General features: G+C 39.9%; 2 protein-coding genes and 1 long non-coding RNA gene across 15 annotated transcripts; 2 read left to right on the forward strand and 1 right to left on the reverse strand.

Moving 5' to 3' along the window:
- Window positions 1-1,055: 1,055 nt before the first annotated feature.
- Window positions 1,056-15,679, reverse strand: stk33 (serine/threonine kinase 33). Of its 13 annotated transcripts, none has more exons than XR_015857699.1 (16): window positions 10,410-10,738; window positions 9,015-9,119; window positions 8,459-8,572; window positions 8,119-8,223; window positions 7,883-8,021; window positions 7,415-7,497; window positions 6,464-6,551; window positions 6,202-6,277; window positions 5,636-5,748; window positions 5,409-5,494; window positions 5,251-5,323; window positions 4,060-4,202; window positions 3,433-3,516; window positions 2,892-3,014; window positions 2,327-2,514; window positions 1,056-1,724 (listed from the first exon to the last, which is right to left on the reverse strand). XR_015857699.1 is itself a non-coding variant. In XM_088371843.1 (16 exons), the coding sequence occupies exons 2-16, from the start codon at window positions 14,614-14,616 to the stop codon at window positions 2,437-2,439; spliced, it is 1,461 nt and encodes a 486-aa protein (XP_088227969.1). In that variant the 5' UTR covers window positions 14,617-14,702; window positions 15,616-15,679; the 3' UTR covers window positions 1,056-2,436. The 13 variants fall into 13 exon arrangements, 8 of the variants coding, with proteins under 8 accessions (XP_088227969.1, XP_088227971.1, XP_088227973.1 ...); XR_015857698.1 differs by having other exon boundaries at window positions 1,056-1,818; XR_015857701.1 differs by having other exon boundaries at window positions 2,327-2,425; window positions 10,410-10,724.
- LOC148400525 (uncharacterized) lies at window positions 10,777-12,477 on the forward strand. The gene is made up of 2 exons (XR_015857703.1): window positions 10,777-10,814; window positions 12,046-12,477. It is a non-coding gene; the product is annotated as an uncharacterized LOC148400525 (long non-coding RNA).
- Window positions 15,680-15,813: 134 nt separating the features above from the next.
- Window positions 15,814-17,487, forward strand: LOC148400526 (uncharacterized). Its single transcript, XM_088371792.1, has 3 exons — window positions 15,814-15,962; window positions 16,092-16,136; window positions 16,302-17,487. The coding sequence occupies exons 2-3, from the start codon at window positions 16,097-16,099 to the stop codon at window positions 17,033-17,035; spliced, it is 774 nt and encodes a 257-aa protein (XP_088227918.1). The 5' UTR covers window positions 15,814-15,962; window positions 16,092-16,096; the 3' UTR covers window positions 17,036-17,487.
- Window positions 17,488-17,750: the final 263 nt, after the last annotated feature.

Below are 17,750 nucleotides of genomic sequence, written 5' to 3' on the forward strand. Positions count from 1 at the left end.
TCATTGGAAAGAGGAGGATGGAGCAGAGGGGGGTTCAAGGGACGGGAAGCATCCTTGCTTCTTTTGACATTAACGCGCCTGCACTCACTACACGTGCACACATGCAAACACACACAAACACACGCACCACCTTGGCAGGAGTGACAGTCTTCAGGGTCTCAAATGGGGCCCACAGTGTTTTAATCCCTGCAGCCCATCAAGACACCCACCCACCCACACTTCCATCTGTCAGGGTGGAAGCGTTTGGGGGAAGGGGCACATGGTCGCATCTCGTTCCATCCCGGCGAATTTCCTTCGCTTCCTTGCTTTAGCCAAAATTCACACCCCTAAACTAGCCACCATAGCCTCAAGTCACTGAAAGCCAACATTTTTACAAAATACAATTTGTAAGTACCAGTATACATCTGGACCCACCTTCAAAGGTGCAGATTCTTCCAGATTCCCTCGACATCATCTCAAAATTAGATTTTTTTTTTAGCATGTTAAAAAGAAAACAATATGCTGATGTTATAAAACGTAAACTTTAAAAAGGAAGTCAAGTGAAAACTTTTTACAATATTATGTTCTGTGCAGCCCCACTAGTTTAAACACGGCAATCTGATTAACATTGCGCTTGTGGAATATGAAATAAGCAGCAAAATTCAGCCGTTTTCATCCCTCTTGGGCCATTTTGCATAAAGACAAGATCACGGTTACTATAGGGCTCACCTGAGCAAACTCAGAATACAGGTGAGACGTGATTACCGTCAAACATATTATTGTAAAGAACATTTCTGACTTGAGTTCGCCTTTAAAATCGGTAAAAAAAAATCAAAATGATTTATATCAGTCTAATTTTTTATATTACAATAACCTGGCATTCAAACTAGGATGAATAGACATTTTATAGCCACTGTAAACTTTAAAAAGTACAATTGTTGGATTATATATCACTCAATATGTAGATAACGTGCATTCCATTGTGCTGTAGCGTTTTACACTGCGCTCAAAGCGGCATAATCACTTTTATTACTGAATTTCAATGTGATTGGCTGTTGCAATAAGTCAACGGCAGCTACTGCATATCTCAGCCATTTATTTCTTTTGAAGACTCAAAAGGCTTATCATTTGTGAGACAGTGCACAGCATCACAGTTTTGACGAGCAATTTGTAATTAAACAATGTCAAAAAAAATAAACAGGTAGTAAACTTAAGCAACATCTCCAGGAAAATTCAGCATCTTAAAACAATCACAACTTAGATGTGTTTAAATCACAATTGCAGTACAATCTTATCCTAATATTTTATGGTTTGCTTCCTCAAAACAGTGGGGAGAAAAAGACAGTTGAACTTTGACGAACGTTTTAGTCATTTCTTGTGCGCAATACAAACAAATAGGTGGAAGAAAAGACGACAAGCAGCTTGTTTTTGAACACGGGAAAAAAAAGGCCCCGTTGCTGGCACTCATTCACTTTCAAGATGCAAATGGGCGGATTTGAAATTCAGCCTCTGTGTGTTCTGCTTGGCTACTTTAATGTTGTATCTATGCGAGGGATTATTCTCTCTACGGCGTGAAAAAACTGTGCTTGAATGGAAGCGCCCTCAAAGTAGCTACGGCTGCATTCAATGGCCTCCAAACAAGATTAGAGTCGTGGTGCCCTCCGGTCCCAATCCTCTGCATTCACACAGAGCAGAACCAGCCTGTGTGACAGTCTTTCTGTTTTGACACTGAGTGGGAGCAGTCGCTGTATTTGAAATTGAGAGGTCACAGCGTCAGAAGGAAAATCCTCATCGCCCGCTGTAGTGTTGGGGTATCATCTCCATTCAGTATCTGAATAACTGGGCAAATATAGCTTAGAAGACTATTATTTCTTTAGATGTAATAAAAGTGAAATTGTTCAACATTTTGGCACGACCATGAGATAAGCACATCGTATCTGCTACACAAAAATTTGCTCTAAACTTTATAGATAGAAAGAGGTAGCGCTGGCGAACTTTGACCTCAACTAACTAGAGTGGCCTTCCTTTGAGAGGAAAAAAAGGGGCTGAAATTTGGTACAATATAGCACTGCCATTGAACCACCAGACTGAAATAGGTCTCAAAGACACTATATGGTGAAAATAACTCAACTAGCAGAACTCCATCATCACGTCCCTCAATATGTACATGACAACAGACATTTATGGAGACCGGGACAGAGTTGGATATAGCGGCCATTAACAGTATTTCCCTACTTCCATAATACCAACATATTTCTAATAAATGGACTTTGCTGCTTTATAATGAAGAATTTTAAATGCCACCATTGATGTATATTTTCTGTATGTGCAAAGTGTGTTTGAATACCTTCAGAGAGCCTGTATTGTTCGGGCAGCCCGGCAACAGCTGGTGGTGAAAAAGTAAACATTTGCGCAGTCAATCTGCTCTGTCCCACAGACCGAGGTCCTTTGGCAAAATCAAGACAGGAGAGGAGAGATTCTGGATTCATACCAGGAGTTATAAAGTGCACACACCGGCCACATCATTAGGTACACCTGAAATGTTTGCAGCTCTTAGTATGAGATCAAATGTCCTGTACAAACAACAATAGTAACATTAAAGTGACATTTTCAAAACAGAACATTTTAATCTTTGCAACAAAGGCAGAATTTGAGCAGGTGTACTTAATAAAGTGTCCACTGAGTGCATAGAATTATTTATTTGTCACTGTCATCACCAGTCTCGACTCATTACTGTCACATTGCACTATTTTTTCACTTCCCTGCTAAGACCTTATTATTAAATATAGGAAATCTCTTTCAAATCTTTTCTTCATCAAACACTAAATCTAGTTTTTGAGGTCCTTCTTTGTCCCGCGAGGCATTTCTGTGCCTTTAGTCTTGTTTTGACAGTCCCTGACAGTCAGTCATACTTTTAAAGGAGATGGAGGAGATCTCTGTCCGTTTTCATGGGAAGCTGCTTTCTTCGGTGAGTTGACGTTTGTCTTGCATTGAGACTTGCGCGAACGCATACTTGGGCGGGGTTTCACGCCAGGCTGCAGGAATCAGATTCATATTCATATTACGTAATACAATTGTCAATCATATTCCTTTCAAAGGGGAAGAAAACAGCAACATGGTCCTGTCTTTAGTGCTTATTGGTGAAAGGCTATTTTGGCACCATCTAGTGGTGAAAACAAAAGTCTGCAGCATGGGGACTGCTTCAATCCTCCTGCAACATGGTTAAAAAAATGTAATGAGATCTTTTATATTGTTGGGGAGAAACAAACCTCAGCATGAATAAAATAGGTTAGAAAATCTGTCTGGTACACATGTATGCAATGTAGCACGGCAGACTGATTCTGACCGTTGCTTGAAAACGGCCTTGGCCAGTCTAGCTGATCATGCTTGACTATCTTTGCACCTAAGTAATGCAGATGACAGTGGAGCTGAAAAATATAAGTGACAACATACGTGTGGTGTTCTGGGCTTATGTGTCCCGGCAATCATTTTCTCCTTGTCCTGTTGATGGCCACAGCCCTCTTTGGTCTCTTTGGGCTAAAAAGTGTAACAAAAAAAGATGGCAACCATAAATTAAAAACAATCCACATTAAAAACTAAAATATAACATTTAACAGTGTTTTACCAAGTTGGCTGACATGGTGTCATAGTTGAAATGTGTGTGTGTGTGCGTGTGCCAGGTTGTTTCTTTTTCAAGATTTACCGTATTCATCCAGCTTCTACACTGCAAAAACTCTTGTATGAAATTTGTTTTCGTAGTTTAGTGCATACGCCTATGTAGAGACAAATAGACATTTGCTTTAAGTGAACCCGAATAAAGTTTGTCCTCTTGTGTAGTTTTTCCACTTTCAGAGGAAACTTCAACTTTATCTGGTTATGTACTTTTCGCCAGTGGGAAAGTGACGAATTATGTTTACGAATTGGAACTGCTAAGCACAGAATCCTTTATCATCAGAATGTAAAATGTGTATACTCCCGACTAAAACGCAAATCCTTTTTTAATAGAATGTTTACATGAGCGCCATACAGATCGCCAGTAAGGAAATGCATATTCGGGTCTAGTGAATGAGTGTCAAGTACCAGTTTGTTGGATGTGGAGGGTGAGGAGAAAAAGCCGCAGCGATCATCATGGTTTAAGCCATTGCTTTGGAGCTCTGGTGACACTGGTGAAGCTGCCCTGGGAACAAGGAAGGGGTCCAGGGTTTTGTTTGGCTCCTGTGTACCTGTGATGGGCAGCAGCAGAACAAGGTCTTGAAACTGGCTGATTTGTTGGAGGCAAGATGGTGTGTGTGTGTGGCGATCCTCCTATTGCTTTCAATTTATTTTCGGTTTTCAACGCTTTAATGGAAGTAATAACTTTTTGAATGACTATTTTTGACGCTTTTAGTGGGAGATTTTGATTCTTTCATTGCCGTTCGGTTCTCTGAGGCTTTCGATGGGGTGTGTATTCCTTCCTCAAACACAGAGGAACTCAGCTCTTGGTTCCACTCGTGCTGCCGTACTATCATGAATTTGGTGGGTCCATTAAAAAATTGTGCAGTCAAAAGTCACACCTGAGCCTTGGTTAAAGACAGAAATCATGCAGCTAAACACGAGTGCCACAAAGCTGAACGTATGTGGAAGAGAGACAGCTGCAGGTTTCTTATCACATTTTAACAGAAGCAGAAGAGAGAACGTCTGTCTGGTCAACCCTTATACAAGCTAACCAGCACAATCCACATGTACTATTCAAAACTATTGACTCTGTTCTTACCCTCCCCTCCTCAGTCTATTTGCACAGAGTCTTCTCCTGAAATGTGCAATTTATTGGATTCCTTCACTTTTGCATTGATAAGGTTGGGCTCTTATTTCAAACAGCACATTTAACCCCTTTGTCCATATCCCTTATTTGGCTGCTTTAAATATTTGGAGGGTGCTTCCTCTTCAAAATGCTTCACTGTAATGTAAAATAAAAGTTTGCACACCCCTGCTCAAATGCCAATGTTTTGATATATAAAAAAATTATCCAAAAGTAATTTCAATCATTATTCTTTTTTTCCGAGGGGGGGGGCAAGTAAAACCAAACAACCAAGTGGTGCATAAGTGTGCACACCCTCTTATCACTGAAGTGGCCGTGTTCAGAATTAACTTATCACATTCAAACTCGTGCTAAATGCTAGTGAACACACACCTACCACAAAGAAACGGCGATAATCTCCAAATAATATTCCCAATTTTGAAAAGGATTCGCAATGGATATTTTTGATTTACTTAAGAGTTAAAAGGTCTTACTCTTCTCCTGTTCATGGAAGTTGTGCATCATCTCCAACGCATTGAGAGGCATCGCGGGTGTATTGGTGTCACCCTGTAAACAAAACACCCAGTGAGCGCTCCTCGTTCCATTCACTTGGGTGCTTCGGGAATGCATTGACAAGAGGCGGGTTTCTTACTGTAACCCACGGGTTGTCTCGTAACTGATTAGCTGACATGCGGTAAGCGGGGTTTTCTTTCAGGAGGCACGTCACTACCGTTTTTGCTGTTGACAAATTCAAGTCATTCGGAGCATTTGTCATGTCTTTTGTCAGTGACACAAATGTTTCCTTCTTATTTTAAGCCCAATGTATTGTACATTTAGCTTGTGGGTATTTTGGATATGACATCTGCGATAAAATGTCACCTGCATCACTGACTGTGTCCCAGATGGCTGAAGAAAATTGGACTCCTATTGTTCTAATCTCCTTAAGTCGGTTTTCTTTTGATTTGGATACAAATGGAGGCTCCCCACACAGCCTGTTGGAGGACACAGATGAGGCTCATGGATTCATGGATAGTCTCAGGTTGCATGAATAGTTTATACGTGTGGATACAGTTAAGCTCATGATTGTTCACTCAAAACAATTTGTGGATTGAAGACTGTTTTGATTAATTGAGCGGATATCTCGATCATGGAAATGACACAAGAAAATAGTAAAAGTTGTGAAAAGTTCCCGTCTTTAGCATCATTCTACTGGATATCCACAAATGTCGTTCTAGTCAACTGCACCATTGCAACATTCCCTGTAGCATGAATAATGTGCGACGCGACTTTTTATACGCCTTGTTGTCGGCCATGAGTGCATGCATGTCCTAAACAGAAAACAAATGGGTTGAGAGAAAAGAAATTAAGATGCCACAGCATGGATGTCTACCAGGGCTTAATTCCAAATTTGGCCTGAGTATGCATAACAGGAAGTGTATACTTACAAAATATACATAATGACTCCTACGCTCCACATATCACACCAGTGTGTGTAACCACGTTGGCTTATCATTTCAGGAGCTATAATTAGAAACGTGGAATCATGTGAAAATGACAATGTCACATTTGCAACCCAAGCTAATTAAGTTCCAGCAAAGGCCCCCCGGCGGGAGAATCAAAGAAAGCCGACGACACACCGCAGCTCATGCCACCCTTGCTATCGTCATGATCATCATCTCGATGAGGGGATACAATTGTCATACCTACCCATGTACACGGGTGTCCCACAAACGTCTGACAGAATGCTTTCACTTCCAACACCCAAGGTTTTCACTGATAATCCAAAGTCTGCAACCTGGTTGGAGAAAAAAAAAAGCAAATGACATCATCTCATTGTTCCAAAGGAAACTTGCATTGTGTATTCCACCAAACTTGCATAATTTCTCACGGAAATGTGCCACTGCTGGTACGGAAACAGTCAAAAAGTAAAGGTGCATAAGAATGATTCTGGATAATTAGGATATCACATAGTTTGATGGTAGACGTTTTCATCCCAAAAAACAATGGTGTATAACAGAAAATAAAAACACCTTGCTCTGAAATATTGATTAGGGATTTATCCTCCTGAAAATATCTGTCATTCAAAAATTGATACACACGAGCTACCAAGATATACTCGTCTCAAGTCAAACCATAAGTAAGGAATGGTATAAATAACCAAATCACTGACCATACCTCAGCTACGAGGTGTCCAAGAAGGTGCAACATTAAACAGCAGCAACAACAGAGACTCGTAGCCTCAGAACTTTATATACAAATCACTGTAATACTATGTGTCGTCAAAAAAGATCACCATTCAAGCCATTTATTTACTGTGTTTGTTACGTTCGCAAATCGGAGCATGCAACTCAAGCACACACGGATAACAAGTTTGTCTCCCAAATTGGATCTGTTTAGAAAAGTAATGTAGCCAAGCTCCCTTTCAACCTGCACGGCACATATTGCAAAGCTGGCTTGTTATGAATACACAACATGCTGAGCTGAGCTGGTAGTTTGTTTTAAGTCACTGCTACTTTACTTTCGTTCAGGTGTTGAGACCAGAGGGGGGCTGTCCTAATGAGATGTAGTTATTGCTAAATATAGTGGGAATGGTGGGTGCACCCCAATGTCACAGGAGGAGACAGAAACTCTGATGTAAAGTTTTGGAATAATTGTTACCTTAATGTCAAGCTTGCCATTGTAGTCATCAAGAGAATTTTTCACCAAAATGTTCTCAAGTTTCAAATCACGATGCATAATATCTGCAAATGGAAAAAGCCTATTATTACATGCAATGTACCCTGCTGACATAAAAGCACTACGACCTAACAACAGTGAGTGGCCATTGAGGTCAACAAACCAAATGGGACCACACTCAACTAAAGGGAGTCTCTTGACACTCCAATACAACATCGTTAGTATTTGTAGAGCACAGTTGGATTTGCTGTTCAGAAAAACCCACGTCCAGCCGGTAGCAATTTGGTCTCGAGGCACATCCAAATGTAATTAAATGCAATGTTTGTTTTCAAGGGGGTTGTTGTTTGCTGTTCGTCTTTAAGAATCCAAGCACTGGGGTGTCACAAAGCTTTATATCAACGCTTAAGAAGAGGCGCACTGCTTGCAAAGTAACAAAGAGAAAGGTGGTACTTTTTTTGTGAAGGTAGGTGATGGCGTCAGCTAAGCAGCCGATGATGTGTCTTGCCTCCTCCTCAGGAAAGAACTGTTTTTGGTGTAACACCTGCTTCAACTCACCTCCCACACACAGCTCGGTGATCAAATATGTCATCTAGGGAAGAAGCATGGATACACCTCAGCACCCAAAGTGTAAATGTACCTGAATGTGCCCGTACACGATAATAAATGTGAATGACGGCAAGGCCTACCTGAGCTGTTTCGTAGATCTCCACCAGACGTAATATGTGAGGGTGGTCCACTTGTTTGAGTATTTTTATTTCTTGCTCCAGCATCTTGATCTTTGTACTTCCCGGCTAAAAAAAAATAAAAATACACAGTCACATTAAAATGGGATCTTGTTTTTCTCCCAAAGCATTAAAAAAAAAAAAAACAGTAGCGTAGTAGGCTCAAGTGTACATAATCAAAATGAGGCAAAAGTATGGGACACTATAAGACGATGCTGAGTTTGATAAATTCATTGAGTATGTCACATACCGCAGAATTACTGGATTAAACATTTTATTTAAAAAAGTATTTATAAACACTCACCTCTGCCTTGCAAACCGTCTTGATGGCCCACTTGGTCTGTGTCCTAATATGTGTTGCCTCATACACCACCCCATAACTTCCGTGGCCCAGTTTCTTTCCAAATATGTATATATCCTTTAGGGATGAAAAAACATCAACATATCTAATGTTTAACCTCAAACAGGTCAAAGATAGCAAAGGACTTTTAATGAGATTATGTCTTGGAATTAAGGTTCATTAAAGTGCTTCGGATAAATCATTAACCAGAATTCTGTTGTGTGTTGTCTCAATTTAAGATGCTGACAACGTACTGTTTTTCTCCCCCCTCAATCAGTGGAACTACAGAATATAGTAATTTCTATTCAAATGACAAATGATGAGTTTGCCTCTGCATTTGGTTTCAATCTCAGGTCTAATTAACTCACTCATTATCTGTGTGCACGCAAGGCTAGTCACTAGTGCTTTGTGTATTTGAGCTACTGTATACTGCCACAAAATAAACTTTTGATACACATGGTCTGGATTGCAGATGTAAAAAGTGCGTGACTGTGACTGAGAAAAAAAATTCCCACTTTACCTCCACGTCGCCATCACCAATCAGACGAATGTGAGGCACATCCCTCTCAGAGATGCCCTTGGTCCCAGTGTTTTTTCCTAAGGCACTAAATGCTGCTTCTGCCATCTAGAGACAAAAAAAAGTGTTGTTATATTTGTCATAATTGATCAACAATAACTGCTTGGTTGCAATTACAAATGTAACTGAAAAAATCAGTGGGATTGGTTTTCAAGCTACTGGTCGATTAAATAGAGTCCCTCCATAATTGTTTTAAAGACAATTGTTTTTGTTGTATACTGAAGATATTTGTGTTTCAGACCAAAACATAGAAGACAAAAGTCCAGAATTCCATCATTTACTTCATAGTATTTACAATTAGATGCGTTAAACAACTCAGGACACACCAGCTTTAAGCATCTTCTTAGAATCCAATACACACAAAATTTTTATTGATAATGCATTCATGATGGACACCATAGAATGAATTCTGAAGTCGACAAAACCATTTTTGTCTGACATTTTTCAGAAAAACTCCTCCATGGTGTTAATTTATTTTCTACAATAGATCTTGATGGGTAAATGATTACCTATTATCCGATTTGTTGACTAACCTGCTATAAAACAAAGGAACAGTTCGCCCCCATGTATGCATGTAACTTATGCAGGTTTACTTTTACAGGTTTTTTTTATCATCTCAAGCGACATTCTTGTGTTAGCTATGTTAATTAAATGAGTAACTCTGACTCAATCTCACACTTAATACCTTTATTGTAGCTTGTCATTTTTTAATCACTCGTCTATGACCAAACTGCTGTCTCTGTCTGAGCCCATATTAACTTCAAGCGCAATTTAACCACCTTGAAAAACAGTCTCTGTAGCCAAATTAAATGTAAAGCAATTATCAAGTGATGACTGGGCGCAATGAAGTGGATCCACCACACGCACAGCAATTAATTATTAACAAGGAAGCTGTGTCTTTAACCTCTTCACTCTGGTGCATCATTTTAGCCCTGACAGGGCTCTAATAACAGGCCTGTCTTTTCCATTATCTCCTGTCTATTTTCACATCAAAATGATTGTGACAGCTTTTGGAAATTGCAATCACCACAATCATATCTTATTTGTGGAAGGTAGATGTATGTAATGAGTGTATCAAGGGGAGGTGAAAGATAAGAAGAGGCAGGTTCTGGTTCTGGGTACTTCCGATGTCACTACAGACATAAGCTCTTTTAGACCCAGATTCTCATCAAAGGGGAGTAAATTGTCTATTCAGAATTTCCTGATTAAAAGGACACCATCAGAAAAAAATATATAGAATGGTGTTCTAATCCAAAAGCATCTGCATCCAAACGACAATAATAATCCCATCCATCAGGTGACAAAAAGATTATTTGTGACAAGGACGAATCAACCTACCAGTGTTATTCCAGCTCGACTTTCCTCTAAAACAACAACCCCAACAAGAGAACACCAAAATGTTGGCATGTTTCACATTTCTTGGCCAGCCAAAACGGGTCTGGGAAAGGCGCTTCCCTCCCGAGCAGAGGCAGCTTTGGGTCGGCTTTAAAGAGCCGTGATCAACATGAGGAAGCAATGTGCTGCAATTGTCTTGTCTTCTGACAAGAAGATGAGATGCGAGCAAAATGAATAAATAAGAATTTAAAAAAAAAAAGCGCAAGAGAAAGACGGGCATGACGTCATAACCAGGTTGCGTCAACAAACTGCTTTTGTGATCCGTTTTGCCCTTCATGAAATACATCAGGGCGGTGCAGCGACTGACTAAAACGAACATACCAGCTGACTTCAACACACATTAACCAGGTAAAGTTCGACTGGCGTTTATTATACACCCCACCCCATCCCTTGAAAAAAAAAAAGTATACGAATAACTAAATGGAAATTCCTTTTTCCAAAATGAAACTAAAACAAAGGTAAACACATCGTTGGCATTGTTACGCGTGCGAGGTATATGATCCGATAATTGATCATTCGAATCACAAATTTAATTGGTTTTTAAGTCAAATCAATTTGCCGCATTGAAAGATGTTTTCATTGTCTTTTATTTTTAAGTCAAATGAATTTACCGCATTAAAAGAAGTTCGGAAGTCGAACCTGCGAGATGAGCCGGGAGGACCTGAGAAAACCCGACCGCGCGGCCCGGATGCCGACTGACTCCGTTATTGTATTTTCGTTACTTTGAGGATTGTATGAACCTCTAATCATGCCTCCAAAGAAACCAAGTGGGAGCAGTAAAGCCATTCTAAAACACAAAGACGCTCTTGAAGCAATGCGACGGTGAGCGCCCGGCGCGCTGCGGTTGCGCGGTCGGACCAAATTAAGCTCCCTGCGCAATGAGGTCCACTTAAATTTTGGAAAGTACATCAGGACGTTAAAAATATTTTCTAAATTTCAGAGACGGCTCTGTCACAATAATGCGACCAGCTGGTGCAGTTGCGCGGTCGGCGACGCGTTACGGTTGCGCGTTCGGCGGTGCGCTGCAGTTGCGCAATCGGACAAAAATGCGCAGATGAAAAAATGCTTTAAAAAAGGCGGGTTTTTTGTCTTGGAACGGATTATATTTTTTCCCATTATTTGTAATGGGAAAAATAGATTCGGAATTCGACCGATTCGCTTCTCAAACCGCCTTCTGGAACAGATTGTGGTCAAAAACCAAGGCTTGATGGTATCTCTTTTTTGTAAAATTTTAGCACTTGATGATGAACCTCCACTACTGGTTGGGGCTAGGGACCATGTCCTATGGCGGCCGACAGGGGCAAACGCGGAAAATACAGGAATGCTGCAGTGGAAACATTCTTCCTTTGCATGTTTTTTTTGTTGTTGTTGTTGTTGTTTTTAAGCTTTGGTTCGACTTTTCTTTTTTTGCTTGCAGCATTCCTGGACCTGTTGTGTCTCAACCCGATTTTATTGGATTAAAAAGAGTGTTAAAGTTAGTTTCAATGCTTTGTTATGAATGTTGATAGTCGTCCTGGCCAAAACTGACCCAAAAGTAACAGAGGAAAAAACTACAGTGATTATATTTGTTCCCTTCCAGGAAAAACAGAAGCGAAGAGCAAACATCAGTGTTGTGCCAAGCAGACTTTGACTGAGCTCCGTCTCATCTCCAGTTTCTGCAGGAAGTAATTAGAACCTATACTTCATTCAAGTCAAGTCCATACTTTCTCCATCATCCCGACAGAGAGCAATCTCTGCTTATTTATACTCTAAATGGCTTGAAAAAAAGCATTGTGCTTGGTTACCACATTTTGGTCAAAGCACACAGTGGCACAAATAGATCATAACCTTACAAATGTTAGTCGTGATTGAGTTCCCTTCCTGATCAACTATGCTTATCTTTATTCTAACTAATTTTTTGAGTGTTGTTATAATTGCTAGGCTGTACATAGTGAACGCATATCTTTGAATGAATGAATGAATACATAAATAAATGTATAATATATAATAAAATTAGAATATTTAATGGTCACACATAGTATTTCTTCTCACCATTAAATTGTGAACAACACCCTCCAAAATATGGCCAATCTTTAGTGTTAGTGTCAAATATTTAGGAATTACAGTGGGAAAAGTTTTGAAATGTTTTATCTTGGTCTAATTATAAAAAAAAAAAAACGCATTTGAAAATTGGTGAGTAGAATTTTCCTATCCAATGTAATTGATCAATCTCTGGCATTTCTCTGATCCCATCTGGCATATGGAAATGAAACTTCAGTCTTGTACCGGCCACACCAACTGCATTTCAATCTCAGTCACGTTATTGAGCTAACACTTTAATTATTGCACAGACTCTCTGGAGGTTTGTTTTCTTTAATAGCTGAACACATTTGGCTCAAGCAGCACTTTGGCTGTAAAAAAGCAGCCACTAAAATACAGCGACATCAAACAAAGTCTCTCTTCCTAACTGCAATTAACGTGTAAGCTCAATCAATTTTGCTAGAGACCAAAAGTTACATTTTTCAAATGTGGAACTTAATCATTTATTGACAGCTTGGCTTTGATGACAAATGATAAACTTCACAGTCCTAATGAAGCGTGGAATTACATTACCTGATGAGGCAAGAAATTGCATGTTTAGAATGCAAATATAGCACTCATCTTCGTCACCAAGTGATGAGGTGAAACCTAATATCATGCAGGCAGATTATCAAAGCTTGCCGTCTAAATCTGATACAGCGAGGACGTCACGCCGAAGCGCAGAACACATCACTGAGGAAAATGTAGTGGACACTTTATTAGGTACACTAGCACAGTCAAATTGCTCCAATGCAATACAACAGTGCAAATTCAATGGATTTCATTTTTTTTGCAACAAAAAGAAGTCTATAACGTTATGCCATATATAAGGTAAGGCACAGGTGTCAAACCCAAGGCCCGGGGGCCAGATACAGCCCGCCACATCATTCTATGTGGCCCGCAAAGGCAAATTGTGCATCAAATTCATGTGTCATTACTAAAATTGCAAATTGTCTTCACTTTTAATAATATATATATATTTTTTTATATTTGACCAGTTTTTACTCGTCTGATTTGAAAATGAGTTATTTGTCAGTTTGTTTTGTAGCTTTTACTGTCTATGAGGTGCTCATACATTTATTTGGGTTGACCGTCATAATGGCCTTCCGAAAGAAGCTATGACTACAATGCGGCCCACGAAAAAAGAGTTTTGACACCCCTGGTCTAGATGTTTCTCCACCCTGGGTGTTCAAATATCTGTTGCTTAAATGATTATTTTATAATGGGAATAAACAGTTTCAAGCCTTTTCTTTGAAGAATTGTCTAGATGTCATTATATCGTCAAAACTTAACTCGTGTTTTGACTTGACTTATAGACACCACTTGCCCACAATGCTAAGAAAATGAATATACATCACCATCCTGACCCCCGCCCCCTAAGAATTCCGTTTCTAGTGGCCTTGTTTGCTAAGTGTCATCTGGCATGAAAACACGCTTTGCCAAAAGGGAAGCGAAAGATCAACTTGTGCCATTTGCTCAGAGCCCTCCACATGTTGCTGGGAGATAAGGGCCAACAAATTCATTTTTTTTTCCTCATTGGTTTAATCCCGGTTAAAGCCAATCTGTGCCCTCAGCCTTTGGGACGCAACGCGGGCAGACGTCTGGAGAAATGTGGGCAGTGGCAGAAACAAGTCCAATTCCATTGCAATGACAAGCCAGAGAAGTCAGCACATTTCTAGATCAAGTCGACCGCACAGCAGCAACAACTTGGAGTTTTTATGAAAAATCATTCAAACTGACTCGCCCCTCATGTACCACAGCGAAAACACTTAAAACTCCAAAGAGTAACGTTAATCGCACAGTTTGCAGACATTTTTCACCTTTTAACAACAGCCGAAAGAGAATACACAATTTGATCGGATTTCCTAACGGGTGCGTTCGCTGGGAAACGTCGTCATGGCAACGACTGTGAAGCAGAACAAACGCTTGCTATGGACGCTTTTGCAGTGCTCCCAAAACACACATTTATACAAATATCGATCTAAAATTATGACAAAAGTGGCAGTGGGTGATTCTAAACAATCCGATAAACGCGCCTTACCTTGTGGGAGTTTTCATTTTTGAAAGACTTCAAACGAGAAGTCGACAGCATACGGTAAGGGAAGAGGGACGAAAACTGTCGAGTTTAGCCGGTCTCAAGACGCGGTTTACAGCGTCCCGACGAGGTCATGTGTGTTACTACAAGAAATCACATCCATTAGAACCACATCCATCTTTACTTTTGTCCCGGTCAGTCGTCGCCCTCCCGCGGATACAATTGCTACTGCAGGTATTCAATTTAATGCCTTTTTCTCGGCTTGATTGATCATTGGATTTAAGTAAATTAAATGCATTTTGATAGAGGTGACAAAATTACTCACAGGCTATTTAAGCACAAATTTAAAAATAGTAATTTAATTTCAGTTATATTCAATAACATTTTGATAACGTGGCACAATTGGGAAAAAAAATCACTCAATAAGTAGTTTCTGTTTTGTTTTTTCTGGAGCAGTGTGATTTCAAGGTTGGCACATCTGCCTCACAGTCCTGAGGTTCTGGGTTTGAATCTGAGCTCTGGTTAACATGTTAAGCCCGTGTTTCAAACAGCTTCCTCATTTCAAAACCATGAATACTGCACATTAAGATGACCCGCCCCCCCACAATTTTTTTTTTAAACTAAATTGTCCATAGAAATAGAAATTGCATGGTTGTTATTCTATATATGATATACAACTGGCTGGATAGAGACGTGCTCATGTTTTTCCAATCCCCCAATGCAATCATCTCTTGCTTTTCAATCAACATTATTACTATTTTCAGATTTGAGTGACAGTCACAACAGCTACATTATTAAAAGAATAGGATTGTCAATATCAGATTAGCCGTTACCTTGGAAGTTTACTTCGCACCCAGTATTGCTTTTCAGTTCAATGTTGGTTCCATTTCTCCACCCCCATCAAAAGTATATAATAATAACAATTTTTATAAGGCCAGCGCAAGAAGTTTGTGTATTTTTTTCTATTTATTTTGCAGCCTACACATAATGTCTTATACTTTAAGTTTCTAGGGTCAAATGTCATCCTGGTACATGAATTTAGGAAGTTAGACTCACTAGGTTGTGCCATGTCAACGTTATTGTAGCTGTTGTTATTGAATGACTACCCCATGTGAAAAAAATGACACATAGAATTTATCATCATGATGATGACATCATGTGTGCTGTCCCAATATGCTTTAATCAAAGCATTTTGAGTCAATGCTTACAAAGAGTGTGTGATGTCACTGAGCATTTATGTCTCCACTGTATTAGTATGCGTTATATTGAACCATGTTCAGATTCAGTTCTGGGGCGATAATTAAAAGTTCATGTTTTTAAAATGCCACAATTTGGAAACCCATACCAAATTACCTCCGACTGCAGTCTGAAGTCATCTACTTGAGCAGTCTGCTGAGCTGAAGGTACATGTAGGGTACTACACGTAACGGGGTGGGCAAACTTGTGTGTGAGGGCTTATTGACATTTGTATAAGTATCAGTCTTATTTGATGTTTTACTTGCTTACTGAATCAAGTGTTTGATTCCTTTTAGATAAAATGGATGGCCAAGGAGACGGAGACCACAACGGTCCAAATCGTAAGTGGATGAATCCTGATTTCTAGAGCATTTTGTCTCAGCTACACTATATTTGCTGGTTTTGGTGTTGTGGGGCGGTCCCCAGCTCTGGCCGCATAGCAAGTGGCAAAGCTAACATGGATGGATGCATGGAAGAATCATCTCCAAGTCTTAATTATCTTGCAGGCTATCGTACGTCCATACCACTAGGAGATCTACCGCCAACTGATAGTGATGATGATGTTGATGATGATAATGATGACCATGACGATGTTGGCGGTGATGAGGAAGACATGGATTCTGTTTTCCTCATGCATTTGTTTGTGAATCATTACATGAAATTCTTTGTACATCCGCAAGCGTCACTGCAGCAAGCTAACGCTGAAAATGAAAACATTGTGCGTGATTTCAAGATTGAAAAGAGTAATGCTGATGATCTCATTGACCATGAAGATGAGTTGGACGTCACAGTCGGGGTCGAGGCCGAGTTGGGAATCAGCCACACAATGGAGGAGGAAGAAGAGCCCCAGCCGGGACCATCGAGGAACAGAACCAGAGATGATGAGGAGGAAGAAGAAATGAGGAGCAGCAGCAGATATTTCCGCTGGTGGCACGAATTTGATAACAGTTCTGATGGCAGCACTGATTTAGATAATGACGAACAAGACCCCATGCCCGGTGGAGCTAAGAAAAGGTCACGGGATGACTTGGACGGGAATTTGAGACTACAGGGCGACCTGTCCCTGATGACTCTGAGTGGGCATCACGTTCACAGTTTCAAGAATCCCGCGAACGAGGCACGAGGAGCTACCAAGGTGGGCGACTTTCATTTTGGTGCGCAAGAGACTATGGAAGACACGCAGTCCAGAGAAAACTATGATAAAGAAAATAAGAGCGGCAAGAAACGATTCAAAAGATGAGAAATGTTGTGGCTTTTGTCAGAGGGTGGAAAAAAAAGACTGCACATGAAGTTTTCACTTCATTTTAGAGCCACATTTCATTGAGACAAAATTGTTTTGAGTGAAGCAAATAAGTGTTTTTTTTTTTTTTTTTTAGTGATGCAAGCAAGACATTTGGTGCTTCAAATTATAGCCTACATATATCAAAGTCTAATACAAATCTGACTACAGCGGATATTTTGGTACACCATATTTGTAGCGAGCATGTACATAACACTGAATGTCTACATGATGACAAAAATATGGGTTTATGTCATAATCTGGAAAATACTGTTTTTATGCTTTACAAATATACTGAAACTGGATGCAAACTTTGGTACTGTGGACATTTTGGTTTGCATCTGTTACAGGTCTGAAGATGGCATGCAAAATGCACTTTGTTTGAGTCAAGTTATTAAATGTTTTTCACTTCATTTTGGGGCCACTTTTTTTCGTTTTGTATACTTGTCCACGGAGATGCTGGTACGTTTATCCACTGTCACCACGACTAAAATGTAAACAAATAATGGGACCACCTTAATAAATAGCACAATCCCCGCATCAAATAGAATAAATAATCATGTGATTTTTAAGCCACAATCTTATCTTGATTTCAGAGACTGCTGCACTTGTCAGGAATTGTTTTTCTCTCTTATTTCTTTCCTGTCCACCCTTTTCATTGTTTATCAGAGGCTAC

The sequence above is a fragment of the Syngnathus floridae genome, chromosome 3, assembly GCF_059516105.1.
Source record: "Syngnathus floridae isolate MCC-2025c chromosome 3, RoL_Sflo_1.0, whole genome shotgun sequence".
Lineage (NCBI taxonomy): Eukaryota > Metazoa > Chordata > Actinopteri > Syngnathiformes > Syngnathidae > Syngnathus > Syngnathus floridae.